This window comes from Aristolochia californica, unplaced genomic scaffold (assembly GCF_029961685.1).
Source record: "Aristolochia californica isolate CCGP_79_NKW_82.1479 unplaced genomic scaffold, dmAriCali1.0.hap1 SCAF_12, whole genome shotgun sequence".
In the NCBI taxonomy this organism is placed as follows: Eukaryota; Viridiplantae; Streptophyta; class Magnoliopsida; order Piperales; family Aristolochiaceae; genus Aristolochia; species Aristolochia californica.
The window spans coordinates 3742098-3765087 of NW_027181793.1; the positions used below are offsets into that span (position 1 = coordinate 3742098).

At 41.2% G+C, this 22990-nt stretch overlaps 1 protein-coding gene across 2 annotated transcripts; it reads left to right on the forward strand.

The window, feature by feature from the left end:
- The first annotated feature begins 1464 nt into the window (after nt 1-1464).
- Nucleotides 1465-21394, forward strand: LOC137946505 (uncharacterized). 2 transcript variants are annotated; one of them, XM_068792832.1, is made up of 6 exons: nt 1465-1798; nt 2255-2348; nt 2706-2836; nt 2934-3004; nt 3112-3193; nt 21091-21394. In XM_068792832.1, the coding sequence occupies exons 1-6, from the start codon at nt 1499-1501 to the stop codon at nt 21109-21111; spliced, it is 699 nt and encodes a 232-aa protein (XP_068648933.1). In that variant the 5' UTR covers nt 1465-1498; the 3' UTR covers nt 21112-21394. The 2 variants fall into 2 exon arrangements, with proteins under 2 accessions (XP_068648933.1, XP_068648934.1); XM_068792833.1 differs by having other exon boundaries at nt 2273-2348.
- Nucleotides 21395-22990: the final 1596 nt, after the last annotated feature.

Below are 22990 nucleotides of genomic sequence, written 5' to 3' on the forward strand. Positions count from 1 at the left end.
ATGACAAAGGACATTGTCCCCTTTCCTTTGCACCTGGAGAATTTGTTTGGCTCAAACTTCAACCATACCGCCAACTATCTCTTGCAGCCATCAAACGCCATAAGCTTTCTCCAAAATTTTATGGGCCATTCCAGGTCATGCAACGTATTGGCACTCTGGCGTATCATTTGAAACTACCACCAGACGCTAAGCTCCATGACGTCTTCCACGTCTCCCTTCTCAAGCTGTTCAAGGGAGAGACTCACCACTGTTGCATACCCCTCTGCCTCCTCTCAAAGATGGCAGATCCATGCCCACGCCCGCTCAGATCCTTCAAGCCAAGCTAGTGAACAACGCTTGGGAAGTGCTGGTTTGGTGGACCGACAAGGAATTGATAGAAGCCTCTTGGGAGACACTCGAGTCCTTCTAGACTCTATTCCCCACTTTCGAGCTTGAGGACAAGCTCTTTCTTCAGGAGGAGGGTGATGTTATGGACTCCATAGCATCAAGAGTGGCTAACCAGAGAAGAGAAGAGATGGAGTAAACTTGTATTTCAGTACCTTAGGGGTTTAATTGTAATTTGAAGTTCTATAAGGGTCTAATTGTAATTATAGAACCTTTGATGTTTTCCTTGACCTATTTAGGGCATCAAGTGATGGAATGAAGGCAAACATTGATCATTAATCTAAATGAGATCAGGTTCTCTCTCTAAAGAGGCCTAAGGTTGGAGCTCTTTCAAAGGCTCATGTCCCTTCATCATTGGGCGTTCCAAGAACTCCAAATCCTTCCCTTCTTCGTCATTCAATCTGGAAGCTAGAGGAGATCGCCGGGTGACTCGATCCATGGCTAGAGAGCCTAACAGATGGCCGACGCGAGGGGTGGAGGAGAGAGGGACGCCGAGAAAGAAGAGAAGCCGTCGCCTAGGGAAGAAGGCCTCCCTCCCTCTCCTCTCCTTCTCGACCTCCGTTGCAGAGCCTCTCGGTCTCCCATACTCCACAACGGAGGTCGAGAGGGAGAGGCCGTAGAGAGGGACGGTGGAGACGAGAGAGGGAGTAGAGAGCTCAGGGAGAGAAGGGGTGCAAGAAATGGAAATGAGCAGACTCACGGAGAGGGGCACGCTCGTTTCATATACATGATTCTCAAAATTGGGCGGAAAACTCTTTCCCTCATTTATGCTTTGGATATGATCTCGTGAGTCATGTTAATCATGTACATGACTTAAACTCCGGCGCTCCACTAACGACCTTAGGGCATGAATTGAATAATGTTGTTGAGGTTCATGTCCTGATTCAGGTTGACTAACCCCCATAATCTAATTCACTTCTCACTCCGTTACTTCACTGTCCAACCCCTTAACGTTAATCATCTGTACCCGGGTCTGAGGTCTATGAAGCGCCGTGCCGTTCGGTGAATCGCTCGTCCGTCTCTGAGTCTGTTTACATTTTAGAGATTGGGCGTGGTGGCTTGAGCGCGCGAGTACTTCAAAGCTTGCAGCAGACTCGTCGTTGGTTTCCGCTTTATGGCTCAGACAACTGTTTTGAGATCGGCTTCTTTGGTTCCTTCCAAATTGTTTGCTTCCACTGCCGCAAAACGATCAGTTCTTTTTCGGACCCGACTCCCACTCAAGGCCGCCTTCTCAAGCGGTAGCAGCAGCAATGACACAGGCGGAAGCAAAGAATTTTTGAGGCAATCCGACGAGCAACTGATGGGTCAGTGCGAAATGGATACTTTTAAGGTGTCGGGGCCCGGTGGACAACACCGCAACAAGCGAGAGAGCGCCGTCCGCCTCAAGCACATTCCTACCGGAGTAATTGCCCAGGTTTGTTCTTTTCCTCACTCTCGTCTTTCCCAGGCTGCAATTTGCATAGATGAAGTTTATGTACCTCCTTACTCAATGACTTTGCTTATGTAACAACTAGAACGACATATTTCCTTCAAGTTACCAAAATCCACCAACACCCATCGGAATAGAGGATCCTTCGTAGTGGGTGTGTATTAATCAACATCTACTCTGGGTTCATTCATCCTGTTACCTTTACAGCTCACTGCCTCTTCACTATGAGGCCGTGGACATGCTGGTAGGCAGGTGCACTTGTCATGATGGATGAGATATGGCAAACGAATGACGGTAACTGATCTTAGAATGGCGCGGATGGAGAGCTCTGAAGACACGCGGCTCCAATCTGTGGGGACCTCCACAGCCTCAAGCTTTTGCGGCTCTTAGTGCTTTTAAATAATGGACCTCATGTGTTGCATTGTGATATCTGGAAAATAGAATCAATTCATTTTGCAGGCTACCGAGGACCGGTCACAACACAAGAACCGCGCATCGGCTTTAGCACGTTTACGCACTATGCTGGCCCTTAAAGGTTACATTTTGCTATTGCTCCTTCTCTCTGTTTTATGCAAATAAAACCCCTGAATTGCCTTGCGATTTTCTTCTTTCCTATCAGATTATGCAGAATATTGGATGCATAGTGAAAGAGGGAATGTGATCTATGCTTTCCTTTTTCCTTTTGCCATTCTGATGATCTAGTAAAAAATGTACATTACTTTTAAAGGCAATTGTAAGATTTGCGGTGCATGTGAGTTCAAACAAACATGTCGGATTATGCAAGATCAATTTGACTTATTTTTACTTATTGCTGATGGCATCTTGATCATCTTTGAGTCCATGGGCAAACGGTTTCTTTTTCTCAAAGGTTCATGTTCTTCTATTGAACTAGTCAGGAACAAGCTAGACCTCGAAAGTTATACCCCTCCCTTGGAGCTCCTTCAGATTCTTCCACCAAAGTCAACAATTAGAGAGCCAGATGTTGGTCCACAAATTGGACCCAAAAATCCAAAATTTACCTTGGTATACGTATCTTGTGGAGTTACTATAAATGGTAGTTGTTTAATTCTTTAAGCTGATAAAGGTGGAATATTTACATTTTCATACCTTTTTTGTGTAGGGAATGCAAGCTTTACTTGATCTTATGGTTGCAGTTAATGGCTCAGTGTCAGAAGCAGCAAAGATGTTGGGGTAGATTTTCTGTCATCTAAAGCTTTATTGCATTCTTTTCCAAATAAACTGATTAAAGCTGGAAGCTGAAACTGATCCTTTTTCTAAAGCTTCACACGGTTCTGCAGGTTAAGCACAGGTGCACTTTCACGTTTGATATTATCTGATGATTCTCTTAGAATGAAAGTAAATGAGCTGAGGGTGTCCAAGGTAGATATTAGATGTTTTCCTAATGAACTTTGATAATTATCATTTAATTATTAAATTTGTCATGGCTTCCTTTTTCCTACATTTTTAAACTGAGCTTGGATTGTTATAGTGTATCTATATTAAGTTATAGACCATTTAAAAAAAAATATTAAGTTATAGACAACTATTGTAGCCTGATACCAACTCATTGCTTGATATGTTTTCTTTGTATGTCAGAGAGTATTGGTGTACCACCAAGTAATCATGAAAAGAGAACTTACTGGAAGCTAATTGATGACATAAATTTGTCTGTAAATAATAATTAGATTGCATGACATTGGTGAAATTGTTGATAAGGAGAACAACTGGGTTGCTGCATCATGAGAGCAAAGACCATTTACTTGGCCAGTAGAGACAAGATGTCTATTAATAGAAGATATCAATCATGCAGAGCTATTTCAATTTTGCAAAGTCAACAATGATAGAAAGGAAAAAATAGAAAATGGTTATATAGGCAGAAATAGCCCTGTATAGATAGTACTGCTGCATTTAGGGGAGGCAATGAGCTGAGTGCAGGTTGAAACATGGTGGTTTGTGTTCCCCATGGTTCAAGCTTGGCTTGATTGCAAGATGGAAGGGGCAGTGCCACCGTCCCTGTGCCAAAAATGAGGAGGATTGCACTCCCCTCCCCCTCTCCTCTCTGTTGAAATGATTTCAGCTGAGAGAAGGAGGAGGAGGAGGAGGAGGTGGGGTGTGGGTGGTGTGTGACCCTCCCCTTTTTCTGTACCGGAAGGGCTGCCAGCAGCACCCCTATTTACAGAATGAGAAATGAAAAAAGAAGAAGAAAAGAAGAGGAATAAGAGAAGAAGACGTGTGGAAGAAGAGGAGCAGAAGAATATGGGATGAAGAAAGACAAGAGAGAAGAAGTCAGGAGGAGAAAGTGGAGGGAGAATGCATACCTGACTTCTGTTGAGTGAATATATCTACCTAAAACCTCATAAAAAGAGTCTTACCTGCTACTTAAATTATTGTTTTGACAGCTGGCACCTTCCCATACACAATATTTATTGTAGATAAGAGAGAGAGAGTTACAAGCAGGGATCACATTTGAATTGGAGAAATCTTTTTGGAACTTTACTCTTAGTGTGAGAGCTGGCTTGCAAGACAAACTCATTCATGTTTGAGCTAGGCTTGTTTTAGCTAACGAGCTAGACTTGGAACTTCAGCTCGGCTCAAGTTTGTCAAAACCAAGTGAGCTAAGCCCGGGCCTCAGTACTACCCCTAGCTGCATTAATGAATTTCAGTTTCTAAAAAAACAAGAAAGAAACTTGTATAGATTATATGTTGAGAAAAGGGTGTGTATGCAAACCTTTTGATATCAGATTTTTCATCAAGTCTTCAAACTACTTCAACTCTTTTTGCTTCTTTGATATTCAACATTCTGTAGACAACAAGCTGATGCTTTTTAGGGTCTTCTTCCCTAAATACATTTTAATCGACATACATTTTAACTTAAATATGCCCAACATGTCATCTGCTACTACCTAATATGTTTGGGTTTTGACCCTAATTTTGCCGGCTTACCACTAAGTTGGAAAAATTGCTGTAGCAACCTCGCGGTTTTCAGAGGTCCACAAACCGTACATGTTAACTGATTCAACTCCTTAGCTGCTTTAGCAAGGTAGAGCACAACTCCGTTTCGTTTCCTACCTCGGAGCGTAACCGAACATTTTTGGTTGCTAACAAATTCGTTGTTTGGCATATTCTACACTATCATTTTTAACACATTGAACGATACTATTTAAACACTATTCAATAAAAACTCTATTCAATATTACTATTCACAAATCAAAAATTACTGTTCACAAATAAAAAATTACTGTGCACAAATTACTATTCATGATTACTATTCAAACACTGTTCACATATACTGAAAAATAATACAAATTCTATAGATATTGGAAAAATACATTCTACATTACACACTATAGTACACCCCAGGCTACGGACTGGTCACCGATCGATTCCCTGTTTTTACTTGGCCATAATGGCTTAAATGGCTGAAATGGCACATACTGTGCAGTCGCCGGAAATCGCCTTCGCTGAAATCTTCTAAGCCGGAAATCGCCTTCTTCTTTGCTCCGATTTCTCCCTTCGCTTTTCAATGATTTGTTCTATGGCAGAAGGTCGATTTTATAATTTTTCACCTCAGAATTTTTCCGCGTTTTCCCCTTGAAGCAATGGTCCTGAGAAAAAGTGGATGGATATTTTCAACTTTTTATTTATTTCTATTTTTACCCTTGCATTATTTGTCGGCGGCATCGAAAGTAAGGGTATTTTGGTCTTTTCATGCCGTGACATCATTTTTGCTGATGTAGAAGCATCTTCTTTTTTGTCGTCATGCTGATGTAAGTTTTTTGACGGCAATCAACGTCGTTAGCTGACGTGTTGCTGGTATCTTTATTGCAAAAGGTCTTCGGCAAATATCTTCTTGCAAAATTTGTAGGAGTCTTTTTCACCAAATGCTTCTTGAGCAATCTCGCAAAATTTCTCCTTTGTGCTTTTAGTGCCCGAAAATTTTCCCAGTCGAATTTTCCTTTTGACTTCTTCAAGGGCTTTGTAAATAGGAGTCTCATTGAAACTTTTAGACACGATTGTCAATGGGACGGATGCCTTGTAGACGAAAGCTTTTTGAACAATGATCCTAATCCAATAGCTCGACGATAACACCATTTTGATTCAGGGCAATCCTTCATCTTTGGCTTGATTTTCGGGTAGAATTGGGGTAGTTCACAATCTTTTTCAAGGATCTCAATAGTAATTACCAGAATGCTCGGTAAAAACTTTTCTGGCCCAGTTACTTCAGCAATTGTCAAAACGAATTTTAGTCGGATCGACTTACACTTCACCATTGAGCTAAATGCCTTGCAAGCTTCGGTAATTTCGTTGGGTAGTAACTCCAATTGTGTCCAATCGTTCACTTGAAGGAGAACTTGACCAATGAATCCATAATCGAATAACATCTGAATATACTTTGGATCAGTTTTTGGGTTTATGATTGTCCTATTCCAGAGTCCATTGGAATCAGTAGTCATAAAGGGAGTGTGAATCCCTACACCGATTTTTTCATTCCAAAGTTGGAATTGAGATTGATGATTTATAGTCTCTTTAAGAACTAGCACAAACAGGTGTTTTAGGCCTGAGTGACAATTCTTCGGAGATGATATAAGTGAGTTTAAGCGGCCTTATTTTCCAACGAAAATCAAACTCACTTTGCTCACTATGTTTTGGTTTACTCAGGCGTTTCAACCGAGTGAACTCAGATGGGGTTACCAAACGTGCTTTGAAAGATTTCTCCTTCGCAAGCACTTCCATTTCCTCTTGAGGAGGATTTTATTTTAACCGCTTCCTTTCCAGCTCTAGATTGGTAGGAAAAAGTCCCTAATTCCTCTGTCTTGCGGGGCGATTCACGCCGTATATGTAGTTCTTGTAGTTCTTGAGTTAATTGCTTAGCTTTGAGAGCTATTTCTTTATCATTAGATCCATATCGGGCATAGTTCCCATCAATATCTCCTCTTTCAAAAGAAATAGGAGATTGTCGAATAAGGATTGTAGGGTGGAGAGCAATACCGTCAGTGTAGTAATTGCCGCCACTAAATCATGTAGGCAATCGCTAAGTGGATTAGTTGCCATCTTTTCTATCTATAACACAAGAAAATTCTCGAGTCAAAGTATCAGGTAAATAATTCTTTTCTCCTTTAATATCTTCAACAACAAAAGAGAATTGAAAAAACCATTGTTGCTATTGTATTGCCGTTTTTGTTTTTCATTGGGACAATCTCTAGCAAAATGTCCTTCTTTTTGACAAATCCAACATTTGCATCTGCTTGGAGGTTTTCCTTTTGGGCAATAAGGATTTGTTTTTTGAAAAGTTTTCTTTCTGAAATATCTCTTTTTTGGAGAATATTTTTTCTGGAAACTTCTTTGTATTTTATACTTCTTTTTTACCTTTTATTATGTTTTCTTTGTTTGGAAGAATGGTTTTTACAACCATAGGCTCCTACAACCTTATTTTTGTTGTGAACAACAAAATAAGGTTGTAGGAGCAAAGGGTTTGTTTGTTTGCACAACTACTTTTCTTTTGAAGTCGTTGCATTTTGCATAGATTGGCAAGCTTATCTTGCACAAATCTATGTTTTCTTCCAAGGAGTGTCTGTTCTAAGGAATATTTCCATTGAATTTTCTGGAAATTCTGGGTTGTTTTGCCAATATTTTGCTACATATTTTTTTTCACAGTGTGTAGCAAATGGTTCTGGCAATTTTGAATAGAAGATAGTCTGATAAGGTTTCTGATCTTCTGTTTTGAGTTTGTAAAAATAACTTGCAAACTCACAATAGTATTTTTCATAGAAACAAATGTTACAAATTTGTAATTTGTTTAGTTTCTGTATTGTCTTTAGTCTTGTTCTAGATTTGAGACTTTCATTCACTGCTTCTTGGGAAAAATGTATGCCTAGAAATTCTTTTGAAATTTTTGCTACAATCGTTTTCAATATTGCAGCAATTGAAGTGTTTCCTTCTGGTTTTGCCTTTTGGTTTTCGGGAAGATTATCCCACCAATGGGCAACATTGCCTTGTAATGCATGGGTAAAGAAATTGTAAGCAGAATCCTTATCCCATGATTCATGCATATTAGCAGCATTGCTCATATTTCTTTCTCAATCTTGAAGGATTTTTTCTCCATCTTTCGAGCAATCTAGATTGAGATAAAATCCAAAAGAGTTAATGTTATCTATCAGATGATATCCTTTATCAGCATAGTTTGGGTCAACAAAAAAATATTTTGTTGAATACCTTTGTCCTCCTAGTGAGACTTTGTTATGAGAATATCGGTTTTTGATATTATCCTCAACTACAGATTCTCTTTCTCTAGAAGATTTTGCTTCGTTGTTTTCTTGAAGCATTTTAAATCTTTTGTCAATATCATATTCAAGTTTATCTTTTGCAGAATAATGTCCTTTGTTGGCAATTTATGTAGCAACATTGTCTTTAGAGTCCCATGGCTCTAGATCGCTTTCTCGTTGTTTTCCATTCTTTTACTAGAGGATGGTTTTTCCTCTTGAACATAATAAATTGGTTGTTTTTCGAAAGTATTATATTTGGCATATTCAACTTCATCTTCTGAAGTGAATGTTATGCTTAAAGCCATTCTGTAACTCGATGGTTCATAAGCTTTGTTTCTTGGTGCAATGCACACTAGTTTTTTAAGCCATCCTATTATGTCAGGGAGACCTAAAGGTAAGGGAGTTTCTAACCCTGTTAGGTATAAAAACTCATTCATTTTCTAAAGTCTAAGGAGTAAAAGGATTTTTATACCTTGAATTTGTAGTTTTAGAACTTAAATGTTCTTTTATATCTAAGATTTCATTTAAGATATCTTGCATTTTATCTTTGTTTAGGTTTTCTAAACTTCGTTTGAGTTCTGTTAATTCGGTAGAGAAGACAGGACTCTTTCCTTCATGTACCTTTTCTAGAATTGTTTCTAGAATATTTTGGCATTTTAAAACTTCTTCATGTTTGAATGAATTGTATATGAAGTTTATTTTTGTTTGCATATTTTGTACTGCAACTTCTATTTTTGTTAAAGTCTTGGTCCAAGATTCTAACGTTTGTTGAGAATAAGTGACTATTTTTTGTTAGTCACTATTTTGGACAGGAGTAACTATTTTGTGAATTGGTTATGTTCCTTCGTCTATGTGAAGAGGAACATAGGCATTTGGCTGGGGGTTTACTATTCCTTTGAAATTGGTACTAGTAGAAGCTCTACTGGTAGAGGGTGTAGCTGGTTCGAGGGAAAAGCTGTTTCTGGCGTTGGTGATGACCAGTTTTCCTTCTCTCTCCTTTATTGTTTTTCGAGATAGAGGTAAGTGTCTTGGTGCCATTGGTTGGACTACCCATTCCGTTGGCCAAGTTAATTCTCTAGGGTCAAGTTCTTCGACCATTATGCTTTCTGAATATCCAATATTTTTGGATAATTTTGTGATTGCCTTGGAATCTTTAACTGAAACTTTTCCTCCGACAGAGGGCCAATGCTTTTCGGATTGGTTCACTTGCCACCTGTGTCTGGACTACTCCCCTCTGGCATCTTATCTGTGCCCGGGTGAGTGGATTGTTTCATTCTGCTCAATCGGCGATCACTGGGTGGCATCCTGGCTCCCTGCTTCAGCCACTATCACTTCTGTCCGGGATTGGAATCCTTCCCTGCAGCAATGGGGCCTCGGTCAATGGGTCCAGATTACGGGCCTCCCACCTGAGCTTTGGGAAGAAAGCATCTTTGGCCTCGTTGCCAGCCACTTCGGTACTTTAATTATGCTGGACAGAAGCATCGCTAAACACAGGTGATTCGACCATGCCCAACTCTTCATCTGTCCGAGTTGCGTCCACTCCAGGATGACTTTCCTCCGGCTAGATGCCAGCCAATCTCCCCTTTGGCTCAGTATCACATTTGGAAATCTTATGGGAGACTTTGTCTCTCTCACCGGTGGCAGCAGCAGCGACCCAGGCATGGCACGTAGCCCGATCCACAGCCAGCCCTGCAGTCTGCTTGGCTGGCCAGCAGAGGCCCACCCCCTCTGCCCTCTACCACCACTGAGCTCCCAGACAACCCCCTATCCCTATGCCTTTGACAGCCTATTCCATCAAATCCCCACCACTCTGACACCTCTACCCCCCACATGGCACCACATCGATACCAGGACCCCCTTCCCCCTTTGCCCACTTGCCCCCCTTTTTTCCTTACCCAGCAGCTTCCCCTCCACACCCTCCCCCCCGAGATCAACCCCGACCCACTTCCCGTTCCCTGTCCTCCTCATTTGTGACCAGTTGGCCTAGATGCCCCTCTCCACTTGCTACTGGTTCTCCGCCTCCGATGGCCACCTATCAGCGCTGGTGCTTCCCTCCGCCGACAGATGGAAACTGGCAATTTTACTTGGCTTTGCAGACTGAGCGAGACCAGTTCGATAAAGAAACTTGGAGTAGTATCTCCGAACTGGCTTAGAAGAATGAGTGTGACTTACAGTGGTAACCCCTCGAGAAGCAAGGCTGCCTCAGGAGTGAGCAAAAAAGGGAATAAATGATTGTAATCTCTTGGAATGTAAGAGGAATTGGTTCCTCCCGCATGCGAGCCACTATTCGGAGTCTCCTATCAAGGAGTTGTCCTTCCATTGTGATCCTCTGAGAATCCAAATGTCAAAATCCTTTTGATGCTTTTGTTCATGATCAGGTGTTAGATCATTTGATTGGTTCCTACTCTATGGGAATCAAGCTCTGTGACAAATGCACTGGTTTCTCTTGGGGACTACTTGACGTTTATGGTCCCACCCGATACCAAGAGCGTCACTCCTTCTGGGAAGAGCTTACCCATCTTCTAACCGATTGGCCCATTCCATGGCTTCTTGCTGCGGATTTCAATGCCATTTGTTTCTGCAATGAGAAGTCCCCCCTTGCTTCCAAAATTTCCACCTCCATGAGGATGTTCGCAGATTTTATTGGCAGCTTTGAGTTAGAAGAGATTAACCTTTCTGGCAAGACGTTCACGTGGTCAAATGGGCAGAGGCTTCCCATTCTTTCCTAGATTGATCTCTTCCTTCCACTAGTGATTGGCTCCAGCTCTACGGGAAAAACTTGCAGTGTGGTTTTGGGCTGTGTTGGCTCTGACCATTGGCCCATTCAGATCGAAACCAAACTTGACAAATGGGGCCTTGCCCCATTCTGGTTTGATAACTCTTGGCTGGCAAACAAGCTCTTTTCTGATAGCGTCACATCCTGGTGGGGAGCCTTTGGAGACCCAAACTATGACGGCCGGTCCCTCTCGTGCAAGCTGAAGTGCCTCAAAAAAAAACTCAAGTCTTGGTCCTTAGAGCGTTGCCTCAATGCCACCTCTCACAAGTCCTCTCTCCAGTCTTAGATTGCCACCCTTGATGCGATCGAGGAGCAAAAGGGCCTTACTTATTCGGAATTCTCCAGTCGCATCTCCATGCAATGCATTTTCCAGAGTCTTCTTCACACTGAACAGATCTAGTGGAATCAAAAGGCCCGCTTCAAGTGGTTGGCCGAGGGTGACGCCAACACAAACTTCTTTCATGCAATCGCCTCGGCCGAGGGTGACGCCAACACAAACTTCTTTCATGCAATCGCCTTGGCCCGCCGTAGGACTAATCGGGTTACTTCCTTGTCTATTGACAATGAAGTAACCTCGAATAGGTCCTCTATTACTGGCGCTCTTCTCAGTTTTTTTGCAAATCTTTACAGAGAGGAGCTCCACCATTGCACCCACCTGACTAGGCTCCATTTCTCTTCGATTTCTCCCACCATTGCGGCTTTCATTGAGGTTCCCTTCTCGGACTTGGAGATCGAAGATGCGGTCTTAGTTCTTCCTCAAGATAAGGCCCCCGGACTTGACGGGTATAACGGGGAATTTTACAAAATTTGATGGTCTACCCTGAGATTGGACATTATTTCTAGGTCTGCAGTTTTTATAATCGTGGAATTACCTTCAAGAGTGTCGGTGTCTCTCTTATTGCCCTGGTACCTAAAAATGCTAGTGTTGAACGTCCTCGTAACTTCAGGTCGATCAGCCTTGTCTCAAGTATGTACAAAATCATTGCTCGTATCCTGGCTCGTCGAGAAGGTTATTCTTCCCACCATCATCCACAGGGGTCAGAGTGCATTCCTTAGAGGTTGGGACATCCTTGATCCAACTATGACTACTCACGAGATTATTGACCACTTTGTCTGTTGGAAGATAGGGCTTAAACCCACACGACCAAGGAAGGCCCACATATCTAAGAGTATTATAAAATGGGCCAAACGACCAAAGAAGGCCCACAAGATGGGCCCAAGCCCATAAGAAATAGGACTCGTAATGATTACCATGAGCTGACATCCTTATCACATCAGTTGGAAGATCAAGGACTCAAGAAAGTATCTTTATCTAATGGTCACGTCCTAGAAGAGTTTTAGTTTGAGTTAGGTTTGTCTTGTATCTATATTGAGTTATTTAATTATGCTAGGACTTATCTTTAAGTGTTAGAGTTTGGGTGTAATTGGGACGAAGGTAGTTTTATGTAATTGGACACTACTACCTTCCTCTATTATAAATAGAGGTTCATGTACACTGATTACAACAAGTCAATGAAGTATTTATCTTTTCCATAAATTCAACATAGTATCAAAGCAGGTTCTGTGAGTTGACGTGGTCAACCCACAGAGGTAATGTGATCTTTTTCTCTAAACCCTAAACCCTAAGTCTAGGTTCGTAGTTATTATTTTTTCCAGTCCCTGCACCCATAGTTTTCTTTGCGTTTTTTTCCTCTATACGTAGTTTTTCATATTGCAAATTATATATTGACGGAAAAATATTTGAGTCTACTTTCCAGAGAAAAACGATTTGTTCCAATCGGAGTTATCTACAGAGAGATATCGATATTTGAATGAGTGAAGGTCAGATTGCAAAAAGGTTTGAGTAGCAGCAACAATCTTTAGATTCCAAGGTATTTTTTGCTATCAAGAACTAAACTTTGTGGAGAAATATATGTGAAAAGAAATATTTGTAAGTCTATTTTTTTACCTATTCAACCAATTTTTTATTTGAGTTATCTACAAAGAGAAATCGATATTTGGAGTAGCAAAGGTCAGATTGAAAAAGAGGTTCGAGCGACAGTAGAAAGCCTCAGCTTCCGAGGTATTTTATGCTATCAAGAAAGAAACTTTATATGGAGAATTATATATCAAAAGAAAGATACGGAAGTCTATTTTCTTACCTATTCAACCAATTCTCGGTATGATTTTTTTATAAGGAGATATTGATCTTGGAATAGTCAATGGTCATTCTGGAAAAATAGGAGAAACAGTACTTAGTACGGCCAGATGATAGAGACCGAAATATATCAGATTATTTATCTTCTGATAATTATATTTTATGAAGTTAAGTTATACTTGGATGAAAGGTATTTAAGTCTACTATCAGAAGGAGAAAATTTCATGTCAATCTGACCTATATTTAAAGAAATATTCACATTGGAAGAATCAAAGGTCATGCTAGTATTTTGTTGTATTGAAAAATCCGAATTTATCCCCATTGTTTTGTGTCACTTTTTGAGTTGATATATCAGAAAAATATCTCACTTCTCCCTGGTTTGAGGGCTAATCTATGCATATATGTTATATGGGCTTATTGCTACATCTATGATATTTGGTTCAAGCTGAGATTACTGCCATTACCTCCCAGTTTGAGGGGGTAGAAGTAGAAGAAGTACAAGAAAGAGGTATTTTATTCCATATGTTGTGGATGAGTTTATGTGACCAAAATATTCAAGAAAAGGGGAGCACAAAAGATGAAGCTTTTGCATCTAAGAAAAAATATTTATATCGGATTATGATTATTTTATGGGTCCTTCTACAAGGTCTATTATTTTGGTTCATGTTATATGTATTGGAAGATGGTCGTGTTATATTCAGCTGCAGCTATTATGTCTCTATGGGGACATTATTATTGAAGAAGAGGTGGCCTCATATCATCATTTATTTTATCCCGTAAAAAAATATCATGGTTGGGAAAGCATGATGGAAGATACCCTGTAAAAAAATATCACGGTTGGGAAACCTTGACAGAAGAACTTAATACCCTGTCAAAAAATATCACGGTCAGGAAACCATGATGGGCCCTGTAAAAAAATATCATGGTTGGGAAATCATGACGGAGGAACTTATTATTGTATCTATGTTATACCCCCCTGAATTGGTTAGCTGGGTCTCAAGGAGGAGAGCACCTGCGTGAGGGGGAGTGTTGGAAGATTGGAGGATTGCCATTTTATACAAAAAGATCCTATACATCATTTGCAGCAAGTTGAGAGTTCTTGATGTTCTCTCACCCTCAGCTTGAGGGGGAGTGTTGGAAGATAGGGCTTAAGCCCACACGACCAAGGAAGGCCCATATATCTAAGAGTATTAAGATGGGCCAACCGACCAAAGAAGGCCCACAAGATGGGCCCAAAACCATAAGAAGTAGGACCCATAATGATTACCATGAGCTGACATCCTTATTACATCAGTTGGAAGATCAAGAAGGACTCAAGAACGTATCTTTATCTAATGGTTATATCCTAGAAGAGTTTTAGTTTGAGTTAAGTTTGTCTTTTATCTATATTGAGTTATTTAATTATGCTAGGACTTATCTTTAAGTGTTAGAGTTTGGGTGTAATTGGGACAAAGGTAGTTTTATGTAATTGGACATTACTACCTTCCTCTATTATAAATAGAGATTCATGTACTTTGATTATAACAAGTCAATGAAGTATTTCTCTTTTCCATAAATTCAACATTGTCAAACTAGGCCTACCGAGGTTTGTCCTCAGGCTCGATCTCAAGAAGGTCTTTGATCGGGTGAGGTGGTCCCTTCTAGATGACATAGTGCAGTGCATGGGCTTCAGAGACAGATGGAGATTTTGGATTCGCAATTGCATCTTCTCGACTTCTTACTCTCTGCTCCTGAATGGCACGGCTTGCGACTTCTTCCAAAGTTCTCGTGGCATTGGTCAAGTAGACCCCCTCTCCCCATTCCTCTTCAATATTATTGCTGAGTACCTGTCATCTATGTTCTACTTTGCTTGTAGTATTGGTTGGCTCAAGGCCGTTTCTGACCAGAGTTGCTTTGATATTCCATTGGTCCAGTTTGTGCACGACACTATCTATTTCGGTGTTGGCACGCTTGATCAAATCCGCAACATTAAGGCCATTCTTGGTCTATTTGAGATCACTTCTGGTAAGAAGGTTAACAGGGGGAAGACGACCATCAAGGGCTACTATATTGAGCCTTCCCTACTTTAGCATATGGCAAACACTTTGGGTTGCTTGGTTGCAATTTCCCCTTCTCATTACCTGGGTCTTCCTCTTACTGACTGTCGGCCCAGGATGGGATTATGGGCCCCGGTCATTGAGCGACTTGAGCGGCGATTGTCCACTTGGCAGGGTAGGATGCTCTCTAAGGCGGGCAGACTGACTCTCCTCAATTCTTGCCTTACGGGTATCCCAAACCATTTTCTCTCTTTCCTGCCATGCCCACCTCCATCAACCGGCGCATTGACATGATCAAGAGACACTTCCTATGGCGTGGCATTGGAACCGAGCTCTGTTATCACCTTGTCAGTTGGGATGATGTTTGTATGCCAAAGTCCTTGGGCGGTCTTGGGATCAGACACACCAAGGAAATGGGTCAGGCCTTGCTCCTCAAATGGTTCTTGAAACTCAACTCCCCCTCAGGAGCCTCCTAGAAGCCTATGGTGGCCTCTAAGCTTCGGCTTCTTGGTGATAAATGGATCATCGATGGTAGTAGATTCCACCTCTTTCCTATCTGGAAGGCCATGTTTCATCTGTTTGCCACATTTCGTGATGCTATTCAGTTCTTCCTTGGGGATGGCTTTAACCTTCACTTTTGGATGGAATGGTGGTCAGACGATGGTCCTCTTGCCTCTTCCCACCCAGTTCTCTTTCAGATCACCTCTTGTCGTGACCTCTCGATCTCTGATGCGTGGGGAACGGTTCCTGGGAACTCCGTCTGAGACGAGGTCTTACTGATGTGGAGGCCATATCTGCTTGTGATATGATTGATAGACTTGGCAGTGTTAAGATTCGTCCTCTGGTGACTGACCGTCTGATCTGGCTTCTTGATGACAACGGGTGCTTCTCTGTCTCTTTGGCCCATTGTTATCTTATGGGTTGGACACAATCTCCTGCCCCTCACCAAGTTGCTTTTGCTTGGAGGTTCTTGGCTCCAAAGGTGAAAATTTTCCTCTGGAGTGCCTGTCGCAACAGGATTCTCACTACTGATAATCTTATTAGACGTGGAAGCTGAGACCATCAGTCACCTTCTCCTCCACTGTGCTGTTGCCTGGAAGGTCTCCACCGCCTCCTTCCCCTTGTGGCGTCACTGGTAGTTTTTTCTTGATATTACTACTTCTTGTACTTGGTCTCATGTTCTTAGATTAGCCAATTCAGCTACTGATTTGTGTGCTAAATTGGGTCCCTCCTTGCAATCTCTTGTTGTTAGGGAAGGCCTCCCTTTATGTATTCTTTTCCTTTTCTTCATAATAAAATCATCACTGTTTAAAAAAAATATCTTAGTTTGGCAATCACGTGTTTGATGTTTAATTAGGATGTCAGTTCTTGGAAGTTATAAACAAGGGTGCCAGCTAGTCGCAATTGCACGGAGAAGAGCCAACCGCATCTCCTTGCTTAGCGTCAATGGTGAGACTACCTCGGATTGAACCCCTGTATCAGACTCACTGGTGATTTTTTTGGCAGATTTATAGTACAATCGCCAGCTAGTCTGCCATTTCTTCTAAAGGGTTCACTTCCAGGAAATTCCATTGGCTACAGCCAGCCTCATTGAGCTCCCCATCTCCAGCTGGGAAATTGAAAAAGCAGCCTTGGGTCTTCCTCTGGATCACCCCCCCGGGCCTGGATGGTTACAATGGGGAATTCTATTGTCGATGCTGGCCCCTCATCAGAGACGACATTGCCTGTATGGTTCACTCATTCTATCAGCATGACATCAGATATAGAAGCATCAAAACTTCGTTTATTGCCCTCATCCCTAAAAAAGAAGGGGCAGAACTCCCATTTGACTTCTGGCCGATCAGTCTCACCACCAGTGCCTATACGGTGATTGCACGACTCCTTGCTAATGGCCTCAGGGCGGTTCTTCTTATTGCCATTCATGATGGCCAGAGTGCTTTTATCAAGGAAAAGAACATATTAGATTTGGCCATGGCATGTCACGAGCTCATTCACCATTTTAAGGTTTTAAAGCTCCCCAGATTCATCCTCAAGCTTGATTTCGAGAAATCCTTCGACAGAGTTAAGTGGAAGTTTCTGGACACCCTCCTGGGGAAGATGGGATTTGGGGAAAAATGGCGCTTCTGGATCCAAATCTGCATCTCCTCTGTGAGCTACTTTGTTCTCCTCAATGGAACAGTTATTGGTATTTCAAGGGATCCAGGGGAATTAGATAGGGAGACCCCCTTTCCCCCTTTTCAATGTAGTGGCAGATTATCTCTCGTCCTTGAGCTATTCGGCCAAGAACTTGGGATGACTCCTCCCCACGATGGACTATGCAACCTTTGATATACAGATCCTTCAGTTTGCATATGATACCATTTGTTTTGGGGTTGGTACTATGGATCAAATCAGGAAACTACATGTTGTTTTGGGATTATTTAAATTGGCATCTGGGCAAAACATCAACTAGAAGAAAACCACTCTCCTAGGCTACCACATTGACTCATCTGTGCTTCTGGGTATGGCTGAGTACATGGGCTGCTCTTTCGGAAATTTGCCAATTACTTATCTGGGGCTCCCACTTTTTGACTCTCGGCCTTCGGCGTCGCTTTGGTCCCCCCTTATTGAGAAATTTGAGAAGAGGCTAACTATTTGTAGGGGTAAACTTCTATCTATAGCAAGGCGTCTCACTCTCCTCAAGTCTTGTTTGGCAGGGATGCCAAACTATCTGCTATTATTCATGCACCGTCCGGCCTCCGTTTGCTCCAAGATTGACGCCATCCATCGACACTTTCTCTGGAGAGAAACAGAAGATGCCTTCAGATATCATTTGGTGAATTGGAAGGATATTTGCATGCCCCATAATAGGGGTGGATTAGGCATCTGGCCTACGAAGGAAATGAACAAAGCCCTTATGCTCAAATGGATTTGGAATTTCAACGTCAAGCATAACAGCCTATGGAGAGATATGGTCAGGTTCTACCTTCAATTTTTGGGTGCTTGGTGGAGAGAGGGTGGCGTCACTTGCTTCCTATCCTCGATATGGAAATCAATTCAAAAGGTTCTCCCAGTATTTAGAGATGCAACTTCTTTTTACACAGGCAATGGAAGGACCCTCCTGTTTTGGTTGGATGAATGGTGCGGTACTCGCCCCCTCTCTGAGGACTTCCCGGGGCTCTCTAGGGTGGCTAGGGACCTCTCTTGCTCAGTGGTTGATTCTTGGAGGGAACATTAGTGGAGTCTCCTGTTTCGCCGGGGACTATATGATGAGGAAACCTCGGCTTTTTTTTCTCTCCTCTCCAGACTCAACAACACTACTATCCGTGAGCATGAAGTTGATAAACTGACATGGAAGCCCAGTGTTAATGGCCGATTCACTGTTGCTTCCTCCTACTCTCATATCAGAAAGCAAGACTACAATATGCATGAGCACAAGGCAAACCTGGCATGGAAGCTTTTAGCATCAAGTAAAATCAAAATTTTCGTGTGGACAACCATCAGGGAACAAATCCTCACATCTGATAACCTTCATAGAAGAGGTTTCACCGCCCCTGATCATACTTGTCTCCCTTGTGGTGTATGCAATGAGACAGTTCAACATGTTCTCTTTCATTGTCGATTTTTCTTAGCAAGTCTGGATGAAGATTTTTCAGAAAATTGGACTCCAAATGGGGCTACACCAGGACCTCTTCGGCCCCTATGAGATGGTTATGGGGATCCGCCTCCCTTGGTTGGGTAAGTTAATTCTCTTGACATGTCGTGCGCATGTCCAGTGGTGCCTATGTCTCGAGCAAAATAATCGGAGATTCAACTCCAAAGCTAACACCCCGGACAATATGGTTTCACATGTTGTGGGCCTTACCTCAAGCTGGTTACATACTAGGAAGGAGTTTTCCTTTCTATCGGGTGTTTCCCTTTGGAAAAAATGGAGTTTGATAGCTCATATGACGGGCCCTTGTAGGACTCCGGTTATGGCCATCTGGGATACTTCCATTTGTGATTGATTCAAACTCAATTTTGATGGCAATGTTATAGGCTATCCTGGGCCGGATGGAGCAAGTGGTGTTTTAGGAGGTAGCAATGGAGACCTTATTCTATTTTATGTTGGGGCGGTGGGTATTGTTGATTCAAATACTGCTGAAGTGAGTGCTCTTCTATTCGCCCTTTGAATCTTCAAGGAACGTCTCCATGGCAAGCTGATTATTGAAAGAGACTCAAAGACTGTCATCAGTTGGTGTTCATAAGACAACTCCCCCCCTTGGCGCCACTGGCCCATCACTGATTGTATTGCTGACATTATGTCATCTATTCATTGTAATTGGAATCTCATTCCTAGATCAACCAATTCTTAGGCTGATAAATTGGCAAAATTCGGAACCTCCCTGCAATCTCTCATTGTTTGGGAAGACTTTCCCCTTTGTAATCTGCTCGTTTGAGCTTTTGTCTTAATAAAATTTAACACCATTTCAAAAAAAATAAAATAAACAAGGGTGCCACCATGGTGGTTTAGATTCAAGGAAGAACAAAGTTGAATGCTTCCTCTAGAGTATGTGTGACCTAGATTTCAACAACTTAGAAAACTATAATCTGGATTCAAGTTTAATGGGTACTTCAAAAACTGAAAGTTCGGAAAATAGTAAACAGAGAAAAACCAAGGATAAGTTTATCCAAAAGTGAACAAAAATCAAAATTTTATTCAATAGGAAAAGGGTGATTTATGGGTTACATATGGGGGCTTTGTATAGTCATTCAAATCAACAAAATAGGCATCTCCTATGATCTCCACAATAAGAAATAAGTTCCAATTAGGGCTTTCTAAATCTAGTTCTTCTTGCTAGAAAAGAAACTCAAAACAGGGAATTGTTTCTAACTTAAAGACTTGCTTAATTTAAACTACAATAATTTGGAGACAAAGATCCAAACTTAAAACAGGAAACTACCACTAAAGGAGACTTTCTAATTAAAGCTTTAACCAAAAAGGGCATCCAGTCGATTCTTTATCCTTTCTCATTATCTGAAGTTCAGACTCCTTGTCTTCTCTAACCACTTAATTTCTCTTGTTGCGGATTTTTTTCTCTTCATGCACTTTTTGTTTCTAATTGACATATCAAATAATATTATTGTATATGAAAAAAAAATATTTAGACTCTGGCATGTGCAAAAACAATTCTTGGTGTTATAGTTTCACTTAGATTTCAAATATTCCAGACTTTTGTTATAGAAAAGTTATCTTTAGATCTGTCATTGTCCTTTTTAGGGGTGTCAATTTGACTGGTTAATTTGATTTCTCATTTAACATTTATTGAATGGAATAAAACGGAACAAATTTTTTTACCCAATTACGTATTTGGATAATTTTGCCCGATTACCAATTTACTCTTTATTAAATGGAAAAAAATAGATATAACAGGGTTATTCCATATCTGATTCACTGATTAAAGAGTAATTCAGTAAATTTCTATTTGAGTTAATGTATGAAACATGATTCAAATATGTTTTTTAAGGATTTTGTTATACATTAGAATGATATTTGCTTTTAGGCTCTGTGTATTCTATTTGTGGTTTTATAAATTTATAAATCATTTTTGTTGTTATTCTATTTATTTACCTGATTATTCGATCTACCCTTTGATTAATAGATAGATATATGACATATAAACGGAACATTATATATCATAACTTAATCTGTTCTATGTATATATACTGTTTACTGCCCTTATCATATTCTGTCTTTTTTTTCAGTTGTCCCTCTTTGATTTAAATACTGAGGGTTTATACTCGTTCTTAATTTAAGTTGGCTTTTACAAAAAAAATTCTCCTTGGGTCTCTTGTCATTGCAGGTAAGTCCTATATAAAATTTCAGCTCAATCCTTACACATTATGTAAAACAAATAGATTGTATACTAACTTTATGTAAGGGATCATATCAATTAATTTGGTTCGTGACTGTCTGGAATAGATGGTGAAGAATGGTGTGAAAAGGTTTATGTTTTCATGCATGAAACTTCGTTTTCCTCTCAAGCAGTTAGATGGTTAATTCTTCTGGTGGGAGTCACTCACACATACCTTTGGGTTTCTTTCAGGGCATGAGACCTCTCAAGTGATTTTTGTTGTTAAAAGCAGTTAAATGGCTGAAGAAGGTGAAGGTGCTAATGAAGATCAAGGTTCAGGATCTGGTCTATGCTCTTTTTACGTACTAATGAAGACCAAAGGTTCAGAAGCAAGATTATTTCTTATAGTTTATTGGTTTAAGTGTGCGCCCAATAGCATGTTCAGTGTATACTGGAAGCTTCATCATAATTTGGACCAATAGAAAAACTGTTTTTCCCTTTCCAAAGCAGCAAAAAAAAAAAAAAGGACTGGCGTTTGACAGGGATACCAAGAGGAATCAAATTCTTTTCTTTTAGGCTGTGTTTGGAACATAGAAAGTGGAGAGAAGATAAAAGAAAAGGAAAAGAAGAGAAGAGAATAGAAAGAGAGAGAAAGAGAAAGAGAAAGAAAAGAAAAGAAAATTTTTTTTTTTTCTTGTTTGGATGCCTATGGAAAATGAGGAAGAAAATGGAAGAGAAATATAGTTTCGTTTGTTTGGATACATGAGTAAAAAGAAAAAGAAAATAAAATGAATAATATTTTAAAATTTTGATAATTAAAATTTTCTCTCAAGTTTTTCTTTTCTCCTCAAATCCCATCATTATGTGTAGGGGTGGCTTTGAATTGAGCCGGTTCGTGAGCGGCTCGAGTTTTGCTCGGTTCGATTCGGTATACCTGGATCTCGAGCCGAGTTTGAGATCTGGGATCGGCTCGTTTAAATTAACAAGCCAAGCTTGATCGAATCAAGGTTCGGTTCGAAAGCTCGTGAGCCGACTCGTTAATTTAACGAGTGGGGCGGGATTCGGGGAGTCGGGATCAGAGCACAGGAGAGGGAGCAAGAGCAAGGGGGAAAAAATTCTTCCTCCCCTCGTCACCGTTGAGCCCATCTCGTCTGTTGCTATGGCCGGCTCTATCGTCGTCGACAGTTGCCTTGCCAATTGCCTTTTGCCTTTCTATCGTTGCTGATTTTGTTGCCGTTATTCAATTTCTTTCCCATCGTCTACCTTCGCCTTTGTTTCTATCACTGTCGCTTCCGCCGTCGAACCTGACAGTGAACGATGCCATTGTTGTTTTCTTTCTATCAACATCCCAAAAACACAACGACGGTTCATGGAGTGATGGATCGAGCCCGACGGTGCCGCAATTTGTTGGCGTGAGCTATCTGAGCTTCCTTTCAGAAGAGGAAATCTTCTGTAGAATCAAAACAAAAAAGTCTATTAGCATGATTTTAGGAAACAGATTGTTTTCTTATCCTGTGATTTTATTCCTTGATTTTAGGATTTAAATTGATCCTAAAATCAATATGTAATATATTATAAATAGCCTCCTAAATGGAGAAATATCATCGGAAAATTCTTTGAAATCCTTCGTTTTCTTACATGGTATCAGATCGAGAGTCCTCTTTCTCATCGTCGAAAAACAGAGCAGAAACTCTGTTCCGTAGCTTTCTGTCGTCCGGTGAATAGAGCAGAAGCTCTGTCCCGTAGCTTCCCGTCGTCATCGATTATCTCCGGCGCAAGTACCGACGACCGCACCACCAACCCGGTTGTCGACTGACCACTGCGCCGAAGGAAGCCAACGTTGTTGTCACTGAAGAAGTTTTTTTTGTGTTCGTCGCTGTAAGACCGAGCCAACGCCATCCGAAATCCGGTGGGACTCTCGAAAGCCGACAAACCACCGCTGAATCATCCTGCTGAACCACCAACGTCAACGGAGAAGACGAAGGTGCTCCTTTAATTTTTTGTTAACTTAGGAATATTGTTCCTTTATTTATCTGCGGGTCAACCCAACCGATAAGGGGTTAACCCAGCGGATCCGAACCGAACCCACACCGAACCGGACCACTACTGAACCGGACCAGAACCGAACCACGACTACTAGTTGCAGGAATGT

What these genes read in the sequence shown, in the direction of transcription:
- LOC137946505 (XM_068792832.1), top strand. Translation starts at nt 1,499, where the DNA reads ATGGCTCAGACAACTGTTTTGAGATCGGCTTCTTTGGTTCCTTCCAAA. An exon ending in CTACCGGAGTAATTGCCCAG is followed by an intron (nt 1,799 to 2,254) that starts GTTTGTTCTTTT and finishes TCTGGAAAATAG; the next exon opens with AATCAATTCATTTTGCAGGC. An exon ending in AAAATCCAAAATTTACCTTG is followed by an intron (nt 2,837 to 2,933) that starts GTATACGTATCT and finishes TTTTTTGTGTAG; the next exon opens with GGAATGCAAGCTTTACTTGA.